Source organism: Callorhinchus milii, unplaced genomic scaffold, assembly GCF_018977255.1.
Source record: "Callorhinchus milii isolate IMCB2004 unplaced genomic scaffold, IMCB_Cmil_1.0 Scaffold11, whole genome shotgun sequence".
Lineage (NCBI taxonomy): Eukaryota > Metazoa > Chordata > Chondrichthyes > Chimaeriformes > Callorhinchidae > Callorhinchus > Callorhinchus milii.
In genome coordinates this window covers 10,687,598-10,709,686 of record NW_024704752.1, presented here as the reverse complement: position 1 = coordinate 10,709,686, position 22,089 = coordinate 10,687,598, and the positions used below count along the sequence as shown (strand labels likewise).

The 22,089-nt window shown below is 38.8% G+C and overlaps 1 protein-coding gene across 1 annotated transcript in view; it reads right to left on the bottom strand.

Annotated features, from left to right (window-relative positions):
- Nucleotides 1-22,089, bottom strand: part of LOC103187453 (adipolin) — a 29,338-nt gene that overhangs the window by 5,625 nt on the left and 1,624 nt on the right. Inside the window, exons 2-6 of the mRNA XM_007906996.2 lie at nucleotides 4,134-4,244; nucleotides 3,588-3,699; nucleotides 2,141-2,343; nucleotides 680-788; nucleotides 255-345 (exon numbers count right to left, since the gene is read on the bottom strand). Coding sequence (XP_007905187.1) covers nucleotides 255-345; nucleotides 680-788; nucleotides 2,141-2,343; nucleotides 3,588-3,699; nucleotides 4,134-4,244 — 626 coding nt within the window. The remainder of the gene's footprint in view (nucleotides 1-254; nucleotides 346-679; nucleotides 789-2,140; nucleotides 2,344-3,587; nucleotides 3,700-4,133; nucleotides 4,245-22,089) is intronic.

The window sequence follows — 22,089 nt, the reverse complement described above, 5'->3', positions numbered from 1 at the left end:
TGTTATTCTAATACCAAGTACAATACTGCACCTTGTGTCGTCATGCTGGGAACATACTAAACTTACAAACTTCTCATGAATGTGTTCTGCCTATCCCTCCCTACTTTGACCATTAGGTAAAGATCCTAATTATCATGAACTGATTACTCATGTTATGTTATGTTATGTTATGTTATGTTATGTTATGTTATGTTATGTTATGTTATGTTATGTTATAGGGTTGTGTTCAGCAATAGACAATTATTATTACTTACGCATTATTCTGACAGAGAGATTCGATACAGATGAGCACTCGAATGTTATCGTGAGTTCGTGTGTGCCGCCTTCTCTGGTGTTCCCTGTGTTCTGAAAAACAGGAAGTTATCAGTAAAGATATGACCTAGAGCAATATTTTTAACCTCTGATCAGCGTCTTATCAAGCACTATCTACCACCAACTAACTTATCAAGAACCACCTACCACATGACACAAAACTTTTATTGGAATAAAGTGTCAGGATACCTTTTTACTCAACTTTATTCATTGAAAGCTAGTGTGGGCCTCTATCCCACAAGTTGTTTCGACTGTACAAAATTTGGACTAGGTCAGTCATCTCTAATGCAATAGTTTGCCAATAATTGACAAAGTTTTGGCTACACAAGCGGTTCCTTTATTGATCTGCTGATGCGCAATATCCTACCGATATGGATGTTTGCGGAGAACTGATAAAATCCAGTGAGTGGGGCCACGTACAGACCGCTGGTCAGATTCAGGCCAATTCCTCGTAGAAATACACCATCTTTCTCAGGCTGAAAGGAAACACACAATATTTCATAACTCACTCTACTGATTTCTGAAAGTACACACATTTTTTATACAAAAAATCTACATGTAGCTTAAATTTCCACTGCCAGGACTTAAGCGCAAGAAAACAAGATGACCAGGACAGTAGATCAAAAACATTTTCCTGCGAAGTAGTATATATTTAATATAAAATATTATTCAATTAGTTTGTGCAATATTTCTTAATTTGAGAGCTGGTCATATAGCTAATTTTGGAAGGAATTAAAGTTATAAACCAAGGTGATTGAACACAGAGAATATAAAGTCCCGTTACTATTTAGTCCCAATTCCAGCTCAGACAATACTTTAGCCTGAAAGATTCCTAACTCGATAACAACTAACATTATTATCATCTCTTTTATATGAAGTTGAGGGTCCAGATCATGTGCTATTATTAGCATATATTTTCACTTCTTTATTTAGCAATCAGTACATAATAGACCCCTTTGTGTGCCCTAAAGGACCGGCCAACAGTATCAAGTTGGGACCTACACCATCTCCATCTGTGCCAGTGGAGGAGGCCTACAAGTTGTTATTGGGAGGCTGGTGCTTGGTTTGGAGCAAGCATTATTTATCCATTTCCTCCCCTATCCATCCTTGTCACCTCTCTTGGTTAGATTGCCTGTTAGTGCCAGAATATGCTGAAATGGAGCATTTGGTATTCAATACTTGTGCCCATTTGGATCATAGTTGATAATAATAATCATAATCCTTGCATTTGATATAGCGCTTTTCACGTCGGGAGGACGTCCCAAAGCGTTTCAAAGAATATACTGTAAAGTGAATTGACTGTATATTTGTGGGCGAACGCGGCAGCCAATTGTGCACAGCAATGTCCCACAAACAGTCGTAGATTGAAAATGACCAATTTATTATTTTTATTTGTTTTTTGGAGGGATTATTATTAGGTGTGTGGAGTAAGGAAACTTGCCCAAGGTTTCGCCCTCTGCCTGGAATTGAACTCAGGTCTCTCACTTGCAAAGCGAGTGCTCTAACCACTGAGCTACAGGACTCCACAAAGCCCCACCATATTTCTCTTGGAACTCTTAACATCTGGCAGAAAAAGACCTTTGTCCAATCAGTCTGAGATAGGTAGAGGTTGAGGTCCCAGTGTTAAAAACAGTCTCTAACCTCAGACTGGAGGGTCAATGTACTCTGGACTGGATTTGAACCAGGTCCGTTAGATAAAAGTATAGTGTCTTACACAGTGCACTGCCCAAAGGGGAAAGGGTGGGAGGGGATGGTCATTAATACTGGTTGTGTTGCACAGATACTCTGGTTTTGTTTTGTCAGTATCTCAGGTTGAAAAGTTACTTACGATATGAAAGTTCTGCAGCTCCCTCATACTCCTCCTGTCCACGGCCATGTCATCCTTGAGCTTACAGTGGAAGCCGGCCTCCAGCCTGCGATATGGGCCCAGCGCCCAAGGTAGGGAAGTAGGAGATCTCAGGTTGTCCTCCATTCCGGAACATTCCTGGCACTTTTCTTGCAGTGCGAACCTGTTTCTTTCTTCAACTACTTCTACAAAAAAAGTTTCACAGAAATCATAGAATCAGAAATTTACAGTCCAGAAGGAGAGCATTCAGCCTATCGAGGCCAGAGCGAACTATACTTTGAATCCCACTGTCCTGCCTATCCGCATACCCCTTCAAATACCTATCCATTTCTCTTGATACCCGTATAGGCTGCCTCTATCACATTGCTTGGCAGAGTATTCCACGTCTTAACAAAATTCTAAGATCTTCTTATGTCTATCTTAAATCTTGGTCCCCTAGTCACTGACTGCCCTAAAATGATCTATAAATAATATAGGAGTACACAATAAACTCATCTATTGTCACCTCTGCCATCACTAATATTTTTGTTAAAAAGTTGTTATTTTACCCATTTTAGGCTCTTACCTATTTACACTAAGCAGTGCCACTTCAATGAGATAAAGCATTGGGACACCTGCAGAATTGTAGCCCAGAAAGGGTTTCTGAAACAATAATAATAATCCTTGCATTTGGTATAGTGTCTTATCACATTGGAAAGACTTATGAAAGCGCTTCACAGGAATTACTGTGAAATGTAGTGACTGTGTATCTGTAGGCAATCGCAGCAGCACAATTGTGCGCGGCAAGGTGCCAGAAACAGCCATGAAACTAATGACAAATTTTATTTGGGGGAATTGTTGGCCAGGACGCCAGGAGAAATTCCATTCTATTTTCGAATAGTGCCATGGGATCTTTGACGTCCACCAGAATAGGCAGATAGGAACTCATCGGTTTAACATCTCATCTGAAGGACAGCAGCACGGCATTGGGAGTGTCAACTCGGACACTGATGGTAGCAGGAGAGAAAGGGAAGAAAATGGTTCAAAACAAATCCTGGTTAATCTTCCAAACTCTGCTTGTGTAACGAGTGATGCACACACAGAGCTATCCTCAGCCTAAGGCCAATGGGATTTCATAAATTATAAATCAGTCTCTTCTAGCCTAATCCCTTTACAATTGGAAGCAATATTGCATCACTTCCAGTAGAAACTGAGCACAAGTGCCCAAAGATATAAGTGTTGCAGAGTCCAGAAAAGGCTGTGAGTGCATTCCGTGATTATGATTCATGGCTTGTTCCAAAGTGAAGTTGTCTCGGAGCATTTAATCAATATAGAAATGATTGAGAGGAAAAATATTTTTCGAAAAAGTTTACAAATCCAAACTAGCTACAAGATCTCTGCCAGCCTCCATTTCAGTGTCGTTCATATTGAATGTCAAACGGTTCTTTACCTTTCACCATCTCTTTGAATTCCTGTAGCAACTCTTCCTTTGTGACCACAGCCCCGGGCGGCCCTGGTGGGCCCTGGGGTCCCGGAGGGCCAGCTGGCCCTGGAAGACCATGCTGCAAAGTACAAAGAATAATGAAGGAGGTTAAAGCAAGTTTTTGAGCTCGCTGGTTCCATTTACAATGCTGGTGTTGATTTAGATTTTTGACTCAAATTTCAACTCCCATAGGCTATTATGAACGCCAGAGTGGATGAGCTGGACCTCTCTGTCTGAGCATTGGGCTTTCACGATGAACTCTCTGGGGTTGCCCTGTTAATACTTCCAATTATCTTCCCTTCCAACATATCCCCGATCAACATTCAAGGCCTCTTTCACTGATATAAACCCTTCGCACGTCCTTTCCCTTGGTGAGGCCTTTTATATTTGGCAAAATTATGGCTGCCTCTGGTTAGTATAGTTAGTGTCAACAGAATAGAGGTTAATGCGAGAGTGCCACAAAAAATATTGGAAGAGTGAACTTCCTGCTCACCAATCTCCATGGAAAATTACCTGTGTTTTTTTCATTTTTCCCTTGTTTCTCCTCCTGTCGTTACCCCCTTTCTCTGAATGTTCTACGAAAAGAAGCCAAGTGTCATGTGGGTCCACCACAGTGTCTGGTAACTGCAGAAGAAATGATGAAAATTTAGAAAAAGAGACTACGCTTAGGAAACACAGTCATACTTTGTGAAATGGGCAAAATCCTGGTGGAAATAAGGACCACGCAAAAACCTTTAAAGGGGGTTTGTGTGGTAGCAGAGCTGGGATTAATTTGCACCAACTATATTTATACTCAAATCAGTCTTGCCATGACAAACACAGGTATTTGGTGCAAAAGGTACTGTAAGACCACAGCATAAAGTACCCTCTACCCTGCTCAATCTCTCTCTCACATAGCAGACATAGATAGCACAGGTTGGACCTCTTCTGATCCAACAAAGTGCCAGGGTCACCAAATACTGAAGAAGATCCTGTACATTTCTAATGTGAATCATTCATATGGCCTCTAAGTGAGACTGACAATTTAGTTAATTCCCGTTCATTAGGAACAATACTGACATTGCCTTAAACTCATTTCTTATAGACATCAGTTGTAAGAAAAAAACTTATCATTAGTTAGAGTATTGCTTCCAGTTTTGGTCAGCCCACTTTAAGAAGGCTATCCACGTCCATTGAGAGGGGATAGAGGATATTTACTAGTGATGAATGGTTTGACCTACAGAGGAACTGAACCTATTTTCACTTCGACAGAGAAGGTTCAGGGAAGACATGATGAAGGTCTTTTAAATTATGAGGTTTTTTTTAGAGTCAATAGGGAGAAAACATTTGCACTAGTCAATGTGACAGAGACTATAGGGCATCACATTAGGATCATTAGTACAGGAGCAAAGGGGGATTAGGAGGATCATTCTTTACACAGAAAGTTATTGGGATGTGGAATGTCCTGCTGGTATGGTAGCTGAGGCAGAATCCGTATTAGCTTTCAAGAGAGCTAGATATATGTCTATAAAGGAGTAATATGCAGGGGCAAGGTGAAAAAGGTAGTAAATGGATTGAATGTATTACTCTCTCAAAGAGACAGCAAAGACAGGGAATGGCTGAATAGCCACCTGTGATGTAAATTTCTATCGTTGAAGATGGGCTATCCAATTGGGATGAGCTTCGTTTTTTTCACTTTATCATGGATTTGATCCTTTTTAGATTTACTTCCTGATTGCTTTGTGAATACTAATGACCACATGTCACTACACTATGGGGCACAGCTTTTATGGAGAGAGAAGTGATGGCAACATAGTGAAAGAATTCCAACACAGCCTTGTCAGTGAGTATGCCATGCATTTCACAACATTGTCTTGGTTAATTACCAGCATGCTGGTTTTCATTGTAAATTAATCTTTCTTTTTCATTGTTGCTCATAACCTACTTATATATCCTATGAATTTAAATGAACAGATTTTGTAAAATGATGGCAAGGCCAAACAAAGTTGAGTCGATTTATTGAGCAGAATTGTTGAAATCTTTTGTAAAATAAGTAGAGTTGGAACTTGTCGTACTGTGTCACTCACTTACTCATTCATTCAAAAGCAGCTGGAATAATACATCTAGGTGGGCAAAGCCAAAAATCTCAACGTTGCAAATATGGGCATGATATATGGAGAGTGAGTTTGTAAATTGGCAAACACTTTTGGACTAGAACTTAGTCTGGTTGATTGCTTACACTAACTCTTTCACATATCACTTTCAGAGCTGCATTCCACACATTTTTTTTCAGTCCTTATTTCAAGAATCATTGTTATGTATGCAAATAAATCATCTAAGCGCTGGAGTCTGAATTTTTATATTTCTATCACAAATATGCTCTAAGCATGAGACAACTATGGATTTATTTACTCTCATAGGAATCACATCAGAGGAAGAGGCCCATCAGCCTAATGTGGTTCTAGCTCCTCCACTGACAATAGTTTCTCTAATCCCAAGACCCTACTTTTTCCTTGTACAATTTTTTATATTCTTCTTCAAACGCTGATCCAAATCCTTCTTAAATGTTGCTAAGGTCTAAAAGGTCTCAAACTCAGAAGCCATTTGTGACAAAGCATTCCATATATTGGTAACTATCTGCATAAAGTAAAGTTAGAGGTTGCTTCTAACCTCTTCCTTATCTCTTCTAGCCACAATCCTGAGATCGTACCTACTCGTTACAGAATAATCTTTCACAAATCTATCCTCTCAAAAGTTCAGATATTTGAAGATCTCTATTAGATCCCGCTTAGCCTTCTTTCTTCCATTACAGACTCAAATTTATGATCACTCTCCAAGATCTTTGGAAATACCTCAACTGTGTCTGGTTAAATCATGATTGGGATATGGTAGCTAGTGCAATCATTAAATTCTAATCATTTGTATCCATATTAATAAAAAATAAATATAAAGAGCTGAAATGTGTCTGGCAGTTTGGGGTCCTATTTGTAAAGTGAACTGGTATTCTGTCTATGTTGACAACTTCACGCATCGTGTTATTACAGTCAAATTAAAAAAGATATGGCACTCTACTGTGATGACTCTTGGGCAATGTTACTGCAATGCCACATCTTAATATATATTTGCTTATCTGGAACATCTCTTGTCGATAGGTGAACAACCATTGAACTATCTCCAACAAGTACCACTTGACTTTCTTCTGAACCCGTTTTGTAACTTAGTTCAGTGTGGAACCACAATGTGAATTGTGTTCTGCTCCTTATTATTAATTTGTTATATTTTCTTCCTCCATCTAAAGTTTCATTTCCTCTAATTTTTGTTTCCTCTCAAGGGAGGGAAGAGAATATTTTAGGTTCTGCTTGGGACCTTCCCTCAATAGTACATCACATTGGAAATAATCGTGAATGCAAACCATCACCTGCCATCCATGGTGCAACATGCCACAGAGTTTCTCTGTTTACATCTGCTGATATAAGATGAAATCCTTTCCGCTGATTAGAGTATTATGTGCTATAGTTGTAAAAAAACAGTAAAAAACTTTACTTACTGTATGCTTTAGTGATGAAGTATAGTTTCCATTAACATTATACTTTATTATCCCCAAACAATAGCCCATCTGTTTCAGTCATTATTTTTGAAACAAAATGTAATTTCTGTAATGTTTCCAGACTCCAGGCTACCTACCAACTGTGCTCTTGGTACCCTTAGGCTCCTGAGATACTTATGGGCATTTTACCGTGGTTCTGACATAATAATACTGAATCTAAATTTTATAATTGTTTGTTAATTAAGTTGCCAAAACTTGAAATATTTCTTATTACTGAATCATTTGTGTTTAAGGCCTCAGTGACCAATTGTTATTTCTATGGAAACTCTGGATCTGGCAAATTGTCAGATGTAGGATTGTGAAACTAGGAACTCATCCAAACTCCTGTATCCAATTTTCAGGAGCCAAGCTGGAGACAAAGTTAATGCAATAATGATATTCTGTCCTAAGTGTCCTCAACTTGCTTTATGAGTTGATTTCATACAATATTTATCAAACGTACCTTGAACTACATTTTTTTTGCATATGTGTTGCCATAACAACTAGCTGCAGCTAAAGGCAATTACAAGAAAGGCAGATGAATAGATGTCTCATGATTTTGACCTTGATGGTTCTGGAAAGCTACGTGCAGTGTTTAAATTCATTTACCCATTGAATTTGAGAATGTGCTACTGTAATGTGCATTGGTGGTTCAGGGTCAGGGAGACCTTGGTTCACTCGCTGAAAAAAAACATTCCATCGTCCTCTCAACATTAAAACGCAAGCTGATTTTATCAGCAGCCTCCTCCATGCAGTCAAGTAGAGTTTGCAGGGCAGGCACATTTCTTCCATCAAATGTAACATATTCTAGGTCTTCGAAGGTCACATCACCATTGCAAATGGTATGTCAAGTGGTTGCACTGACCATAGTCTGATGCCAGCTCTCTGCCAGACACATTTTCCATTGGAAACCTTTCTGAAAGGGTTCCATTCACCATCACACAACTCACTGGCCGATAAGATTTCCAGCAAAAGAACTCTGATGCAGATTTTGATACTTAATAATGACAATCCTTGCATTTGATACAGTGTCTTATCTTCTCTTCGAGACGTCTCAAAGCGCTTCACAGAATATACTTTAAAGTGAATTGACAGTATAATTTGTGGGTGAAACGGGGCAGCCAATTGCGCACAGCAGTGTCCCACAAACAATCGTGGATTGAGTGACCAAATTATTATTATTATTTTTTGAAGGAATTATTACCCCCGTAAAAGCGATCCTCCAATTGACTAACAACCGAGTTCTTTCTTACTGCTAGGTAAACAAAGGCGTGTGGAATAAGGAAACTTGCCCAACATTTCGCCCTCCCAGGATCAAATCCAAGTCTTTTGCTTGCGAAACGAGTGCTGTAACCACTGAGCTACAGGATTCCACATACTTCAAGATGCAAGAGGATCTTCCCAAGAATGGCTTGGAAGATGAAATCAAATGTTTGAAGTTGACAAATATTGCATGGCAGAGTTGGCAAAACTGTTAAGAGTTTTCTTTATGTCAGATGTAGATGAGATCAAGTGATGATCTGATCTACATCTGACATAAAGAAACATGATGAAGTGATGGTTCATTTGCTGCTGAGGTTGACGAGCATATTGTCTGCATTTCACAGATTGAAAAGGAATTTGTAAAGCTCGTATTTATTAAATCTTAGCTGTCTTGTGCTCTTCCCTCCATCCTACCATCAGTGACCGAGCCTTCGGCCAGTTTGCCACCACAATCTTCCCAAACCATTTTGCCTTGCACCCTCCCAGACCTTGTAAACTTTGTTATTTCTGTTAAACCCTAGGAATGATCATGTAGGCACCAGATCTAGGGATAAAGTGTTAATTGTTTGATAATTGATGCATGGCAGCAAAGTTAAACCTGGATATTATGGAGCAAGTTTCTTATAGTCCATTGTATGCTCTAGTGATCATTGATTAGCAAGTAATAGTTAACTGTAAATTTGTCCATATCTGAAAAAGAGAAGCTTTTTTTCAATACTTTACTAGTTGAACAGCTTGAATTTTAACTATCCAGAGAATAGCTTAATAGAACATTGATATGATAGTATTGATAGTACGTTCTCCTCTGAGTCAGAGGATGGTGGATTTTTTAAAAAAAATTCAAACCCAATTTTAGAGAAGATCCTGAAAGTATTAAACAGATTGTAAGTATACGAAATTTAATGAGCAGCTGAAGGCTCGACAGGTTCAAGACCTTGTTTATTTTTTGTGGTACCATTGCTATGATCCTTTGTTGTCACTTACAATGCCTCAATGATATTTACTGAACTTTAAGTCTTAAAACAGTGTTAAACTACAGTTAGCTTATAATTAGCAAGCTATGAATGCAACGCACCTCAGTTCCATTTTAAGGAATCAATGAAGTTGAGAACCTGAGACATCACCAGCAACTCAATCATTTCACTTCAAGGCCAGATGAAAGGACAGAACTAGCTGAATGTGGTTGAATGTGGAACGCTTACTGTAGAGTAGCCACAGTCACAATCACATTTCACTCAAATAAAGCTCTCAATGATTCATACTGTACTGAAAATGGGGAAATGTCCCAGTAAAGGATACTGTAAATTTGGAAAAATTAGGTAAAGAGAAGCTTGCTGTCCCAACACTTTGATTGAATTGGTAGAAGATCTATGGTATGACACCTCTTCCACTGGATTGATGTTAATAAATGCAGTACCTTGAAAAGTTACATTTATGTAGTGCCTCAGGAGGTCCTAAGTCTTGGCATAGCACTTGAACTGCGGTGGGGAGCTGAAAATGTGGAGAAGAGAAAGATGGCACGGTCAAAGAGGTAGGTCTTGAGACGGACTTTGAAAGATGTGAGGAAGGAAGTGAATCAGAGGGAATCTGGGAAAGCTAAAAGCTAAAATGCAGTTTGTGATCAATTTAATTTACTGAAAAGTTAAATAAATCAAAAGTGCAAAACTAATTTGACAGCAAAATGTCACTTCCTGCACTCTGCTGGTATTTTTGTGACACAATAATTTTGCTTTCTGAATAGATTGACAGGATTCAGAGAGTGATGTAAGTTGTGCTGCTGTGCTCTTGAATCTAAATTGTTTACCAATAAGCATTTTGAAATAATGGGGATCAACTTACTCTGGTCACTAATGATCTTTTCATGGCATTAAAAATGGCATTAGAATCACCCGCTGAGAAGATAGCAATTGATCAGAGAAACCATAGTCTGCATAAAATTAATTTCTGGTGCATTGCAGAATTAACAAGGCAAAAAGTTGAGTGGGAATACTGTGTCTTATTCTAAAGCTATGTAGAAGCACGTGGAAAAATATTACTCAATTCTGTATCAGGACGTAATTGGAGTCAAACTTGCTTCTGATAATACAGTAGTAAAGGTATTTTCTCTGGTTTTCTTCTACCCGTTGCATTTGCTTTTCCATTTGCTATGAATCCTCCTCCAGGAATGGGAGAAGGAGGGAGCCAATGAGTCAAAGTCTCCACAGTTTCTGTCTGTGGATTCTGTCATTGGTAAGTGGGAGGGACAATAGTAGAGCAATGAACTGCTCTATGCCAGATTTTTTTTTGGGGGGTGGGGGTGTGGGGAGCGAGGGAAATCAAAGCGATAAGTGAAAAAAGCATGGAAAATTACAGACAGGATTCACGATATTACAGTGAAATGGCAGAAAAGAGATCTCTTGACACCATTAGCAGTAATAACCACTATACATAGTACAACACAATTGTAGTTATGTCAGACCTCAAACCCCAGATGGGACCCAAGCACTCAGCATCTTTGGGCAACTGTTGCAGGATTTTCTGGCAAGAACTGACTTGAATACATTTTATGTAACAGTGTTATATATAGTAAACCAATGACCTCTTTATATATATTCCATGTGTTGGGCTCATACATTGCTAACTTCAAAATGATCAAAAGGGAAAAAAAGAGAAAGAAAATCATCGTTACAATGCATATTTGTGAGTGCCTGGTTCTGCTGCCTATAGTTCAGCAAAATTATGTGGGAATTTCAAATTCATGGAATCACGAATTGTTTCCCAAAATAGCCTGATTTGCAAGTATCCACCAATGCTCCTAGAGCCATACTCTTGGGCAGCAAGTGGCTGAATACATACCTTGGCTGATTTTCCCTCAACTAATTATAGATTTCCAACTGCTGCCCTGGCTGAAATTAGCTAACTCAGAATAGACCGTAGACAGAACCCTGAAGAGGAAATGGGTAGAGACGTCTCCCATGAGCCGTCCTTCAGAGAAAGAGAAACTGGAGACTGTTTCTGTGCCAAGGGTTTTCCTGAAGACAAATATCTAACCTTTCAACAACTAACTTACATTGTTTTTCCAACACCACATCTCTAAGCGTTCTTGACACTTGATTTCTGCCAAGTGCAGTGACTATCTGTAGGCAAACTCTTACCAACAGCTCCCCAAGAACCTCACTGCTCCGTGACACTACAGTATTTGCCAACATGGTACTTGCAGACATTGTTCGCACTGAGGGTCATCACCATTAGAGGGGTTAATGAAATCTGCTGATTTTCTAATGTGTGAATAATTTATTTTTCCTTCAGACGAGTGCAGTGTTGGGTTCTCCTGGACTGCTATCCGAGCTATGCCGTTAGGTAAACACTCTGGCGCCAGAGCTGGGGGCACTAATTCACTGAATACAATAACAGCAATGTAATTCGCCAATGGAATCATTTCCAATGAAATATTCCATTTCATTTTATAAATGTAATAAATTAGAAAACTGACAAAATTATAGGCATAGCAGAAACAGCTAAGAAGTATTTGAGGACACAATTTCCCAGTATCTTGGAAAGTCAGACATACTCAAGAATTTCTCAGCTTTAAGTTAAATATACTATAATTTCATGAATATAGCCTATACTGTGTAACTAAACAGGACTGATTTTGGATTTAATGAGACTGATGTTTATGTCTGGTTAGACATCTGACTTTTCTACCTCATTCTGCGAAATTCCAATATATCACATGATTCACAGGCGTATATCAGGTAAGAGGGAATATTAATTCCCATCTGATTCTATATGTGTCGTGTGTGTGCATGCTGGTGTGAGCTCCCATCCATGCACTGGAAAAATGTGTTCAAATCTTGCATGACACCTGTGCCTGAACACTGTGAATGAGCAAGAAATTATTGACATTTGGACAACCTGCTTGTTGGAGTTAATATGCAGTGAATTTCAGTGTTCACTGTGTAAAACTGGGATCAGTACAGGTAAATGATGTATTTAGGCTTCAGATTCTCTATTCACTATATTGATGAACGAGAAGGAAAAAGGTCATTCGGCTCATTCATCTCTCTTTAGTGCCCATCACAGCTTTTTCCCAATTCATTCAGTGTTCCAAAGAAGATGCCCAACCACATATAATCCTCTGAGTGAATAAACCACTGTGATAGTTTTCTATTGCGGGTATTCGAACACAAAGTACGAATCCAACATTACAGTTTATAACCTTATATTCCACCTTGATCAATGGCAGCTCAAAGGTGATTCATCCAGTCTAAAACAAGATTTACAGTTCCTTATGTCAATTATGTTTTGAGTTGTGTTAAGTGTTAACATATTTTAAGTGTCAGCTCCACATAATCATTGGGGGCATCTATCTATGTATAGTTTTTTCTGTACTATTTTAAAATAAGTCTAAAATGTCTGAAATTCCAACTTGAATAATGCCTCTGAGTCACAAATCCAAGGTTATTCCACCAATTTGTAGGAACTCCAAATGCAATCTACTCAGTGCAGTTTCCACGTCTTGGTGTGATGTAGTTCCAGTTACTAGAAGGAGTCCCCGTTTGTGATTTGGATGGATTATTAAGGAATGCCATTAAAATCGCTGCGTTTTGCACTCCAGTGTTTCAATGTCAATGACATCTCATCATACCTAGTCAGCGGCAGTGATATGAAAGTTGACGAGTTTGAGTAAGAGTTCAATTCATATTCAGTCAGCTTGAACAGACTGCTAACAGTCACTGACTATGAAGAATTGCCATTTGTGTATGGCGAATGGATGCTGGGGTTCTCACTCATTTAGTTTCTCACTGGTAAAGCTGCTATTTTTCTAAGACAGACGGTTAATATAACACAGTGTTTTTGTTTGTAAAATGCAATTCTCACTCCTCAACCCTATGCCACTGTTCTATGTCTGCATTGACACAGTTCTGCCCAACTGAGCCACTCAAACTTGACTCATGGTGTCTGAGGTGACCATGTTAACACTGCTTGGTAGAAGGGGTGCAAGTACCACAATGAGATTGTGCAATCAATAGGTTAAGCATTAGAGGGCTCTACTTGGTTTGCGTGAATGCTCATTCTACTGCAACATACACAGACTTTCAGAGCTGAAGAACAAAGATCTGCTTTCGTTCTTCAAGATCTAATCTTACCTATACAACATACGATAGAGATTCCTTCAGCTTGTGTTTGGTGACGAGAAGCCACTTCTTTGATCTCTATCTGCTACAGCAGGTTTTCAAGACTTTATTTATTGGGAGAGAGCTCCCATTATTAACTAATCCCCAAAAACAAGTCCAACTTACATTCAGTGAAATACGTTTATAAAACACTGCCTTTAAAACCATGATAATAACAGTGATCATAGTCATATTCCTATCATCTTGTCCCTGGTTTGAACCAGCTATTTATCCTGTGCTTTGTTGAAGTAATCAGGGTAGTTTAACAGACTATTGCCAAGAAACAGTATGAATATAAATGTAAATTTGCACCCCAATACTTCCAATAAATGTTATACTCATGAGCATCATAAACGTTCAAAAGAGTCACAAGATAATTAGAACATAACCTTTGCATTGAATACCCTAACTGCTATAAAAAATTTAGGATGCTAAACTCAATAAGATTATAGTTTTGCTTCTAGTCCTGTGGGGAACTCCTTATTGCCGAGTGATTCTTCAGTGACAGTACCCAGTACCCATAAATTTCTTGTACGGTCCCTAACTTGGCAGGATAGGAATATATACCTAAATGTATCATATATGATGATGGGAAATATTTAGCTTTAAGCTAGTGCTCATCAGTCCTAAGAGAAGGCGACTCAGAGGGGACTGTATCAAGGTGTGATAAAATTTTAAATGGGATTGAAATAGTGAGCTCAGAACAATATTTTAAGATGCACCAAAAAGTAGAATAAGAGGATGTAGGTTTAGAGTTGTAAAGGCAATTTCAGGACAGACACCAGGTAATTCTCCAGAGGGTAATTAATTACTGGAACAGGTTGCCAGGAAGGATGGTTAAGGTCAGCACACTGCACTCATTTGAAAAGCAGCTTTATGGTGGGATGAGAGGATGGTAGGGTTTGGAATTCTGGAGGGATGGGACCAAACTCTGCTGCACATTAAAATCCGTTACGATAATGGGTACTAAACAATATATTGATTTTAGAGCCTGAATCTGTATCAGTCTTCTTTTTACACAAGAATGATTGTCTTCAATCAAAAATAAGTTTCTGTATTCCCAACGCAAGAATCTTCAAGTGCCAATTATTACTTTATTATTCTTATCACCGATTTCTAGCCAAATTGTTTTTGGCCAACACCCCTTCTGTTATTTTGTCTGGCTCAACAATGTCAGGAATTAGAATACTAGAATTCTGTAATGAGAGATTATAGTAAGTGCAGGTACATTCTGATTTTGTCGTAAGCTGGTGTCACATATTTGATTGCTGCAATGATGCACTTCCATTGGGGTAAGCGTCAAGCTCCTAGCTTTGACTTGCCTATAGACTAACCTGGTTAAGAACAGATCTGTCTCTCATTGGATTTCACAATTGGTATAAAAGATGTATTGGCTGATTCTGATTGATGTGAGGATGGCTTTCCTATAGTCTACTGATGCAATGACCAATATTCTGTGCCCCTTAGTCCTAGCCAAACTCACATGCTTATTGATGTTCTTAACTATTTGTAGTAATAAACTGATATCTGAGATTAGTACTATTCTCCCTATCCAGAATGCTGTAATGGCTGAGGTCCAGGATATGATTGCATTAATGACTGATGCACCGTAGATGATTGCTGGAATGACTGATCTGGCACATATATCTACATTCCTGTAGTAACTGATCTATATCTGATTGCTGTGATGACTGATGTGCTGTAAATACTTGCTGTAAAAGATTCTGTTGAAAATTATAATATAATCTCAGATTTAGCTATTATCCCATGCTTTATTCAGTGATCATTCCCGTTTTCTACATGCATTCTGTTTCAGAGTATAATGTAAGTTTTTAAATGGATATGTTATCCCTTATTCTGTCATTAAACATAGAACCGGGTTGCATCTCAGCTATAATCAGCTCTCATTGCCACGATCCATAGTACTGGTTAGACTTATGTGGAGCACTATGTGCAGTTTTGGCCCTTGTACTTCAGAAAGGATTAAAACCTTGGGAAAGTGCAATATAAAACAATCAAGATGAGACCAAGACTCACAAATCAAAGTTATCAGGAAAGAATTTAGGTTTCTTTCCACTGAAATTTTCAAATGAATAAAATGAATTGGCAAAGTTGATCCAAACCAATTAGTTACAATTGGAAAAGGCTCAAAATGTAGGAGATAATTTTAAAAAATAAATTAGGAATAGATTGGGAACTGAGGGAGCACAATTTTACATAAGGGATGATTATACGCATTCAATAAATTGCCAGAGATTAACATTGAAACAAAGAGTACAAATGAGTTCAAGAGAGAACACGATAGGTTTCCAGATGAATAATATGGTAAGAAAGCAGGAAGATTTGGGCTAAATGATTATTTCTTATGAATAAAACTCACATGTTTCTGTATGCCATATTCATAATTTTATATGTTCTTAACATGGTTAAGAAAGAAATCAGACTATTTAACAACTTCTATGCCATTGAACCCAGTTAGAATATTAGAATAAAGGAATTGCCTTCTGATGACTGATATTGCACAACATAAACTCTCTGTTGTACTCATCTTCATCTGTGTAGGTGTATGAGACCATTATTCTACAAGACACTCTTTAATCAGAGCCACAAAATTCTAGAGAAGGCTTGTTATAATAATAAAATACCCTTGCATTTGATAACGTACCTTATCACGTCTTCTGGACGTCTCAAAGCGCTTCAAAGAATATACTGTAAAGTGAATTGACTATGTTTTGTGGGCGAAACAATGTACACAATAACAAGGGAAAAAAAGTTGATTTGGGTTTGAATGTGGGAGTAAATTATTGCATGAGTACTGAATCTCAGCAACCTACTTACTTCCTCGGTACTTGGCATTATGGTACCAGTTTTTGGAAAACACCTGCGTGCTTGGGTTTTTATGGAACGTTTGCTGGGAGCTCTAAAGTGGACTGGTCAGAAATCAGTATCTGCCCCACATTCTCTGCCAGGCAGGTTTTTACACCCTCATCTGGCAGTTCTATGAAATTACAAGTCTGGGACTGAAAATACCACTTGGCTCGCTGTTTCACTTGGATTTAGGAAGTCAGCAGAGCTCAAAGCTTTAGCAAGGGAAAATCACTGAACAACAACAAATTAAGATTTCCAAATAGTCAGTAATAATAATAATCCTTGCATTTGATATATAGCACTTATCACGTCTTCAAGACGTCTCAAAGCCCTCCACAGAATACACTGTAAAATCTAGTGACTGTATTTTGTGGGCGAAACGCAATGGTCAATTGCGCACAGTAGGTAACATAGTGTTTAAAATATGTACTTCTTAAAAGGCATAACTGGTTCCAAATCTATGTGAACGTATATGATTTAATGTTCATTTCCTGGCTCAGAGACGAAAGAAGATGTCAATGGAAACCTAGCCAGAAAGAATTCTGTCTCCTAGGGGAAATCTGAAGAAATTTGTAAAAGAGAAGTTGTACCCTGAATAGTAGTAGTTTCCTCTATTGTCAGAACATAATTTGATTCAGAAAACAAAATTAAATCATTGTCACCATGTGGTTTGTGCTGGAGGGTGGATTGTACCATTGTACCAGACATTTTTCAAAAACCCATCCTCTCAGACAAAGACTGCAGCAATCCCTCTTAGAATATCAATATTGATTTCAACAACAGACACTGGATGGCCAACAGGTTGCCCTTTTCACCTCTATACCTGGGATTGAATCCAATGCAGATGATGGGAGGAATGTATCCTCTGTCTGCTAGCTGTAAGGAACCTGTATGAAATAAGTTTGGTAAAGTTCCCATTGGCTGTGAGCTCACAGAGCAATACTGGCACTGACTGGTACTAAATGAAGACCTTCACAGTGTTTTCTAATAGACGCTCATTGGCACAGCAATATTTTCAGTCATGTAAATAATCAGTTCCAATGTGTACTCTGTCAGGATAAGTGTTTCATTTTATGGAAAGGTTTCTGGTTCTGCCTCTGTTAAAGATGTGCTCAGACATGCATCCACTGGGGGATAGGATCAGTGAGAGAGTATTCCTTTACGTTACAAAGTTGTTATCAACAAAAGATGTTCAAACTAATTCATGGATTGTTTGCCAATCAGGATGCCCTCTCATTTGAATCCTGCAATTTTTTGAGTCCTGTGCTCAAAGATACCTTGTACATTAATTGTGCCCATAAATATCTAACCCTTAGTAAATGTGTTTTCTTAACTGGGTATAAATAAAACAAATTGGTTCACGCCATAGCAAATGGCAAAGCAGTAGAGTGCATAAAGTGTGCGCATTTCAATAGTAGAAAGAGGACTTATTGTTCATCTTGACAGTGGTCCAGATCATAGAGGACAAGAGTGGATCAGCTGTAGAAGAAACAATACACCAAAAAGAATATAAAAATAACAAAGCGGAGAGAACCCGCTCACTATGTAATATTATCAGGCTACATTTCTGAGGGAGTTTATAGAGGATACTGGATGGCAAGGTGTTAAATATGGAATTTATTCACAAAAGTGCAGTACTGACAGCAAAGCTCCCCAGCCAATACTTATGAGCAGTTGTGGATCCTACTGGTGAGCCTAATAAAATCCAGATTCAGTGACTTACTGAGTATTCTGTTCACATCACAGATTTGATTATAAAATGTACTTTGTTTTCATTAAAGAAATGAAAAGGCAGCGCAGATACAACCCAGGTTTTTGAATGCAAAGAGAAATGGATAATGCAGACGTAAGCAGATTATTTATTTTGGACTGTGAGCCCAGAGCTAGTGGACACAAGTACAACATTAACAAACCTCAAGCAAGGTTTGAGACTAGAAGAATTTTGTTTGAATATGTGGAATAGAGTCCAAGTCACTACAGCTAATACTGCGTCAATTAACACATTTAAAAATACTTCCTTGCACATCTGGTTAGGAACGTGTTGGAAGAAAGGATAAGTACAGATGGAGATGAATGAACCCTATACAATGTCTCCTGAACTGTTGAGACCATGAAAATATCATGCCGAGGAAGACAACCAGTCAGGGATGTGTAATGTAGGATGTGAAGATTGATCAGTTTTGTTTCATGCAGCCTTGAAACAAAGCTGCATGAAACAAAATGCAGAGAGGACCTACAAAACCTTCCTTCAGAAAACAATAATAATAATAACCTTGCATTTGATATAGCGCCTGAACACGTCATTGAGACGTCTCAAAGTGCTTCAAAGAATATATTGTAAAGTGGATCGACTGTGTGTTTTGTTGGTAAAACGCAGCAGTCAATTGCACACAACAGTGTACCACAAACAGTCGTGGGTTGAGTGATCACATTTTTTTTGAGGGATTATTACCCCGGAAAGCAATCTGCCAATCTTATTCCTACTTACTGCTAGGTAAACAGAGGTGGGTGGTGTAAAGAAACTTGCCTAAGGTTTCACCTTGCCCGGGGAATCAAATTTGCTTGCGAGAGGACTCAAGCGAGAGTAACCAATACGCGACAAGATGAAACGGGGATAATTAGAGTCCGTGATGCAACAGATTGTACACAGTCTTCAAGAGCAGTGAACTTGGGCCAAATGACCTCTTCACATTCTATGCTCTCTTATGCTCATAAGAAATTCTATAAATTGTGTTACTCTATTAGTTTAATATCAGTCTAAGCTACTATAAACACGGACGGCACAATCATACCTCTTATGGCTTTAGCAGAGGCAGCTTTTGCTTTTCTCCAGAACTTTATCTTGAAAATCTCAGTTGTGGAGATTAAAATGAAATGTTTGGGCAAGTACAGCCCCAGCAAACCTAGTTTGATAATTTGTCAGGGAGTTAATTTAAATTTCTTGCTCCTGGATTTTTTAGCACTTAAAACATTAATGTGAACATAAATAAATGTAATCAGAGCTGGCTCGAAGCCTGACCACTAATCGTCGGCAACAGACATGGTCCCTGCTTGAGCTCCTTCATAAACTGTCAATGTAAAAATGTGGTTCTATTTACACTTAGAGAGCCAACAAGTCACACAGACAGAAATTTACACTCAAACTGAGACTCGTTCTTAACCCTTCACCCGCCACCAATAAGATAACTAGTTTTGTCTGTTTTCACATCACTTTGCTGCCCGTAACTTACTCCGAACATGATGTTAAAGATTGATCTGGCAGATTTCCCCATGGCTAAGACTGTCACTCGACTGACTGGAGTGAAACTGAGCTGTACGTGTTATACTGTAATATCAATGGTATTCTCATAAAAATTACTCTTGCACAATTTTTTTAAATGAAAATATTTAAAGAACATTTGCTTCTGTTCTGCTCTCTTTTTACCTCATCTTCCCATCCTCGTGCATTTAATCTTCATTATACGTAGTTTATTACCTAAAGACTATATTTACAATGTACATTACTATACCAATATTTTAAGTTTTGAAATATTTTTACAGTTTAAGTAATGATTTGACGTTCCTGTTTTCTTGCCTAGTGGTCCAATAGTTTGTCTTCAATCTGAAACACACATAAGTAAAATGTAGTCACTTAGGTTCGATCCCTCTGTCTAGACTGAATAGACTGATCTCAGCCAGGGCAGTGTTACAATTTTGACCCCAGTATGCCTGACCTGGGGCAAGAGAGGGCCAGGGGGAGGAAATTAGCCAGAGCTCACTCTACATCTGATCATCATCCATTGATCCTCGCTGCAAAATGGGTATCTCAGCTGGCTCCGGCCTCCTGTTCGTCCCTCGTCTCCTCCGCTCCACCAGCCTGGATGTGCCTTCAGCCCCGAAACTCGGGAACTCTCTCCCTCAATCCAACCGCCTTGCCCCCTCTCGCCCCACTTTCAAATCCCACCTGAAGACCTTCCTTTTTGATCGTGCCTACGGTCACTTCCCCCCTCCCTGAGAATTGGATCAGCTTGGACTGTGACATGCCCATGGTAAAATAATGTGCTGACAAGGCTCATACATGAAGAAGGTCTTCATCACCCAGCAGTGGGTGACCTGTCACTCAGACACATGTAAAACTTATATAGTGCTGACACTCTAATGATCCAACCAGGTCACATCTTAACATGGAGGAGTGAGTTATTCAACTGGTGAGTAAACTTATCATCAGACTTTCTTTTAGTTTCCTATTTTGTTGAAGGAAAATCTTTAGTACCAAGTATTCAGAGGTTAAATGTTAGTTAAATTGCACCCAGATTGAAAACAAGCTGTGTTAGGTGGAGTCAACCACCCAAACGCAAAATTATTAAACTCAAACCCCATCCTTCAGTACTAGTACATTAAGTCAGGATGCCACAGCCTGGATGCTGCACAAAAACAGTAACGTCAAAAGGTTCAGATGGCATCATTTACAAAACCACATGAATCCCAAGATGTGTTAAACAGCTAATTAATGCTGTTCCTTTTTCTAATACAGTAAACACCCGATAACTCAACCCTGGCTTAACTGGTCACTACTACCACTACGTTACCCTGCTGTCAATTTTTCGGCCGCATTTATTTATGTACAGTGAACTCCTGATATTTTGTCACTCCCAGCGAAAAAGGGTTCAGTGACCAGTTATCCAGAGGGGCAAGTTAGCACATGCACAAATGTATAAATAGATACTGTGAGGATACTGACAGCATGATGACTTAAGTGAAAGTGAGAAGTTAAGCCAAAGTCAAGTTATCAGAAATTGACTGTATTTATATATATATATATATATATATATATATATGCTTAACTCGCCACTCTGACTAATTCATCACTGAACCATTTCCCCTGGGAGTGATGAGTTATCAGGAGTTTACTGTATAAACGTATGTCAGGGGAAGGGCCAGAAAAGCTCAGTTTGTTGGTGACTTATTTTGGTAATAGAGGTTCCAGGGTTGTGATTTTACTAACATAGTTTATTTCACTGCATGTCGCAGAAAACCAGCAGACTCTGTGTATTTTATATAGAGAGATCCCAACGTACAGAAGGTCTAACATTACAATTTATTGCTCCGGGACAGTGCAGCAGACTGTGAAAATCCTCAGTCTGGAGTCAGACTTGTGCGACGTCCATTCTTGTTACAGTTACTCCAGTTGCACCTCCTTGTTTGGCGACTTAATATACAATAAAAGCATCATTGATAGTAATCACAAGGGATGACAAGGGAAGATGTTGACTTGCTGCAATGACTACTCGTGGAGGAAGGAGGGGGAACAATTTGATTATACTGTAAGCCTTTTCACTGGAAAAGAAATAAATCTGCTTCAATTTTTAACACTGTTTAATTGGCTTATTTATTTTCCTGCCCGCAGCGACTGAAGCAGCACAATCCCTTTAAAGAGGCAGCAGTATTCTTTGAAAAAGATATTGGAATGAATTGTGTGCAGTGGGCACCGCAACTCTCCTTTAAAGAACCAAAACTGCAGTTTAAAGGGCTTTGGCATGGATTGTATTTAGCGGGCAGTGACTGTCAAAGAGGCAACTGTACTCTTAAACAGCATGGAACTATCCCATGATGTGGTGCTAAAAAGAGGCAGGGGTGC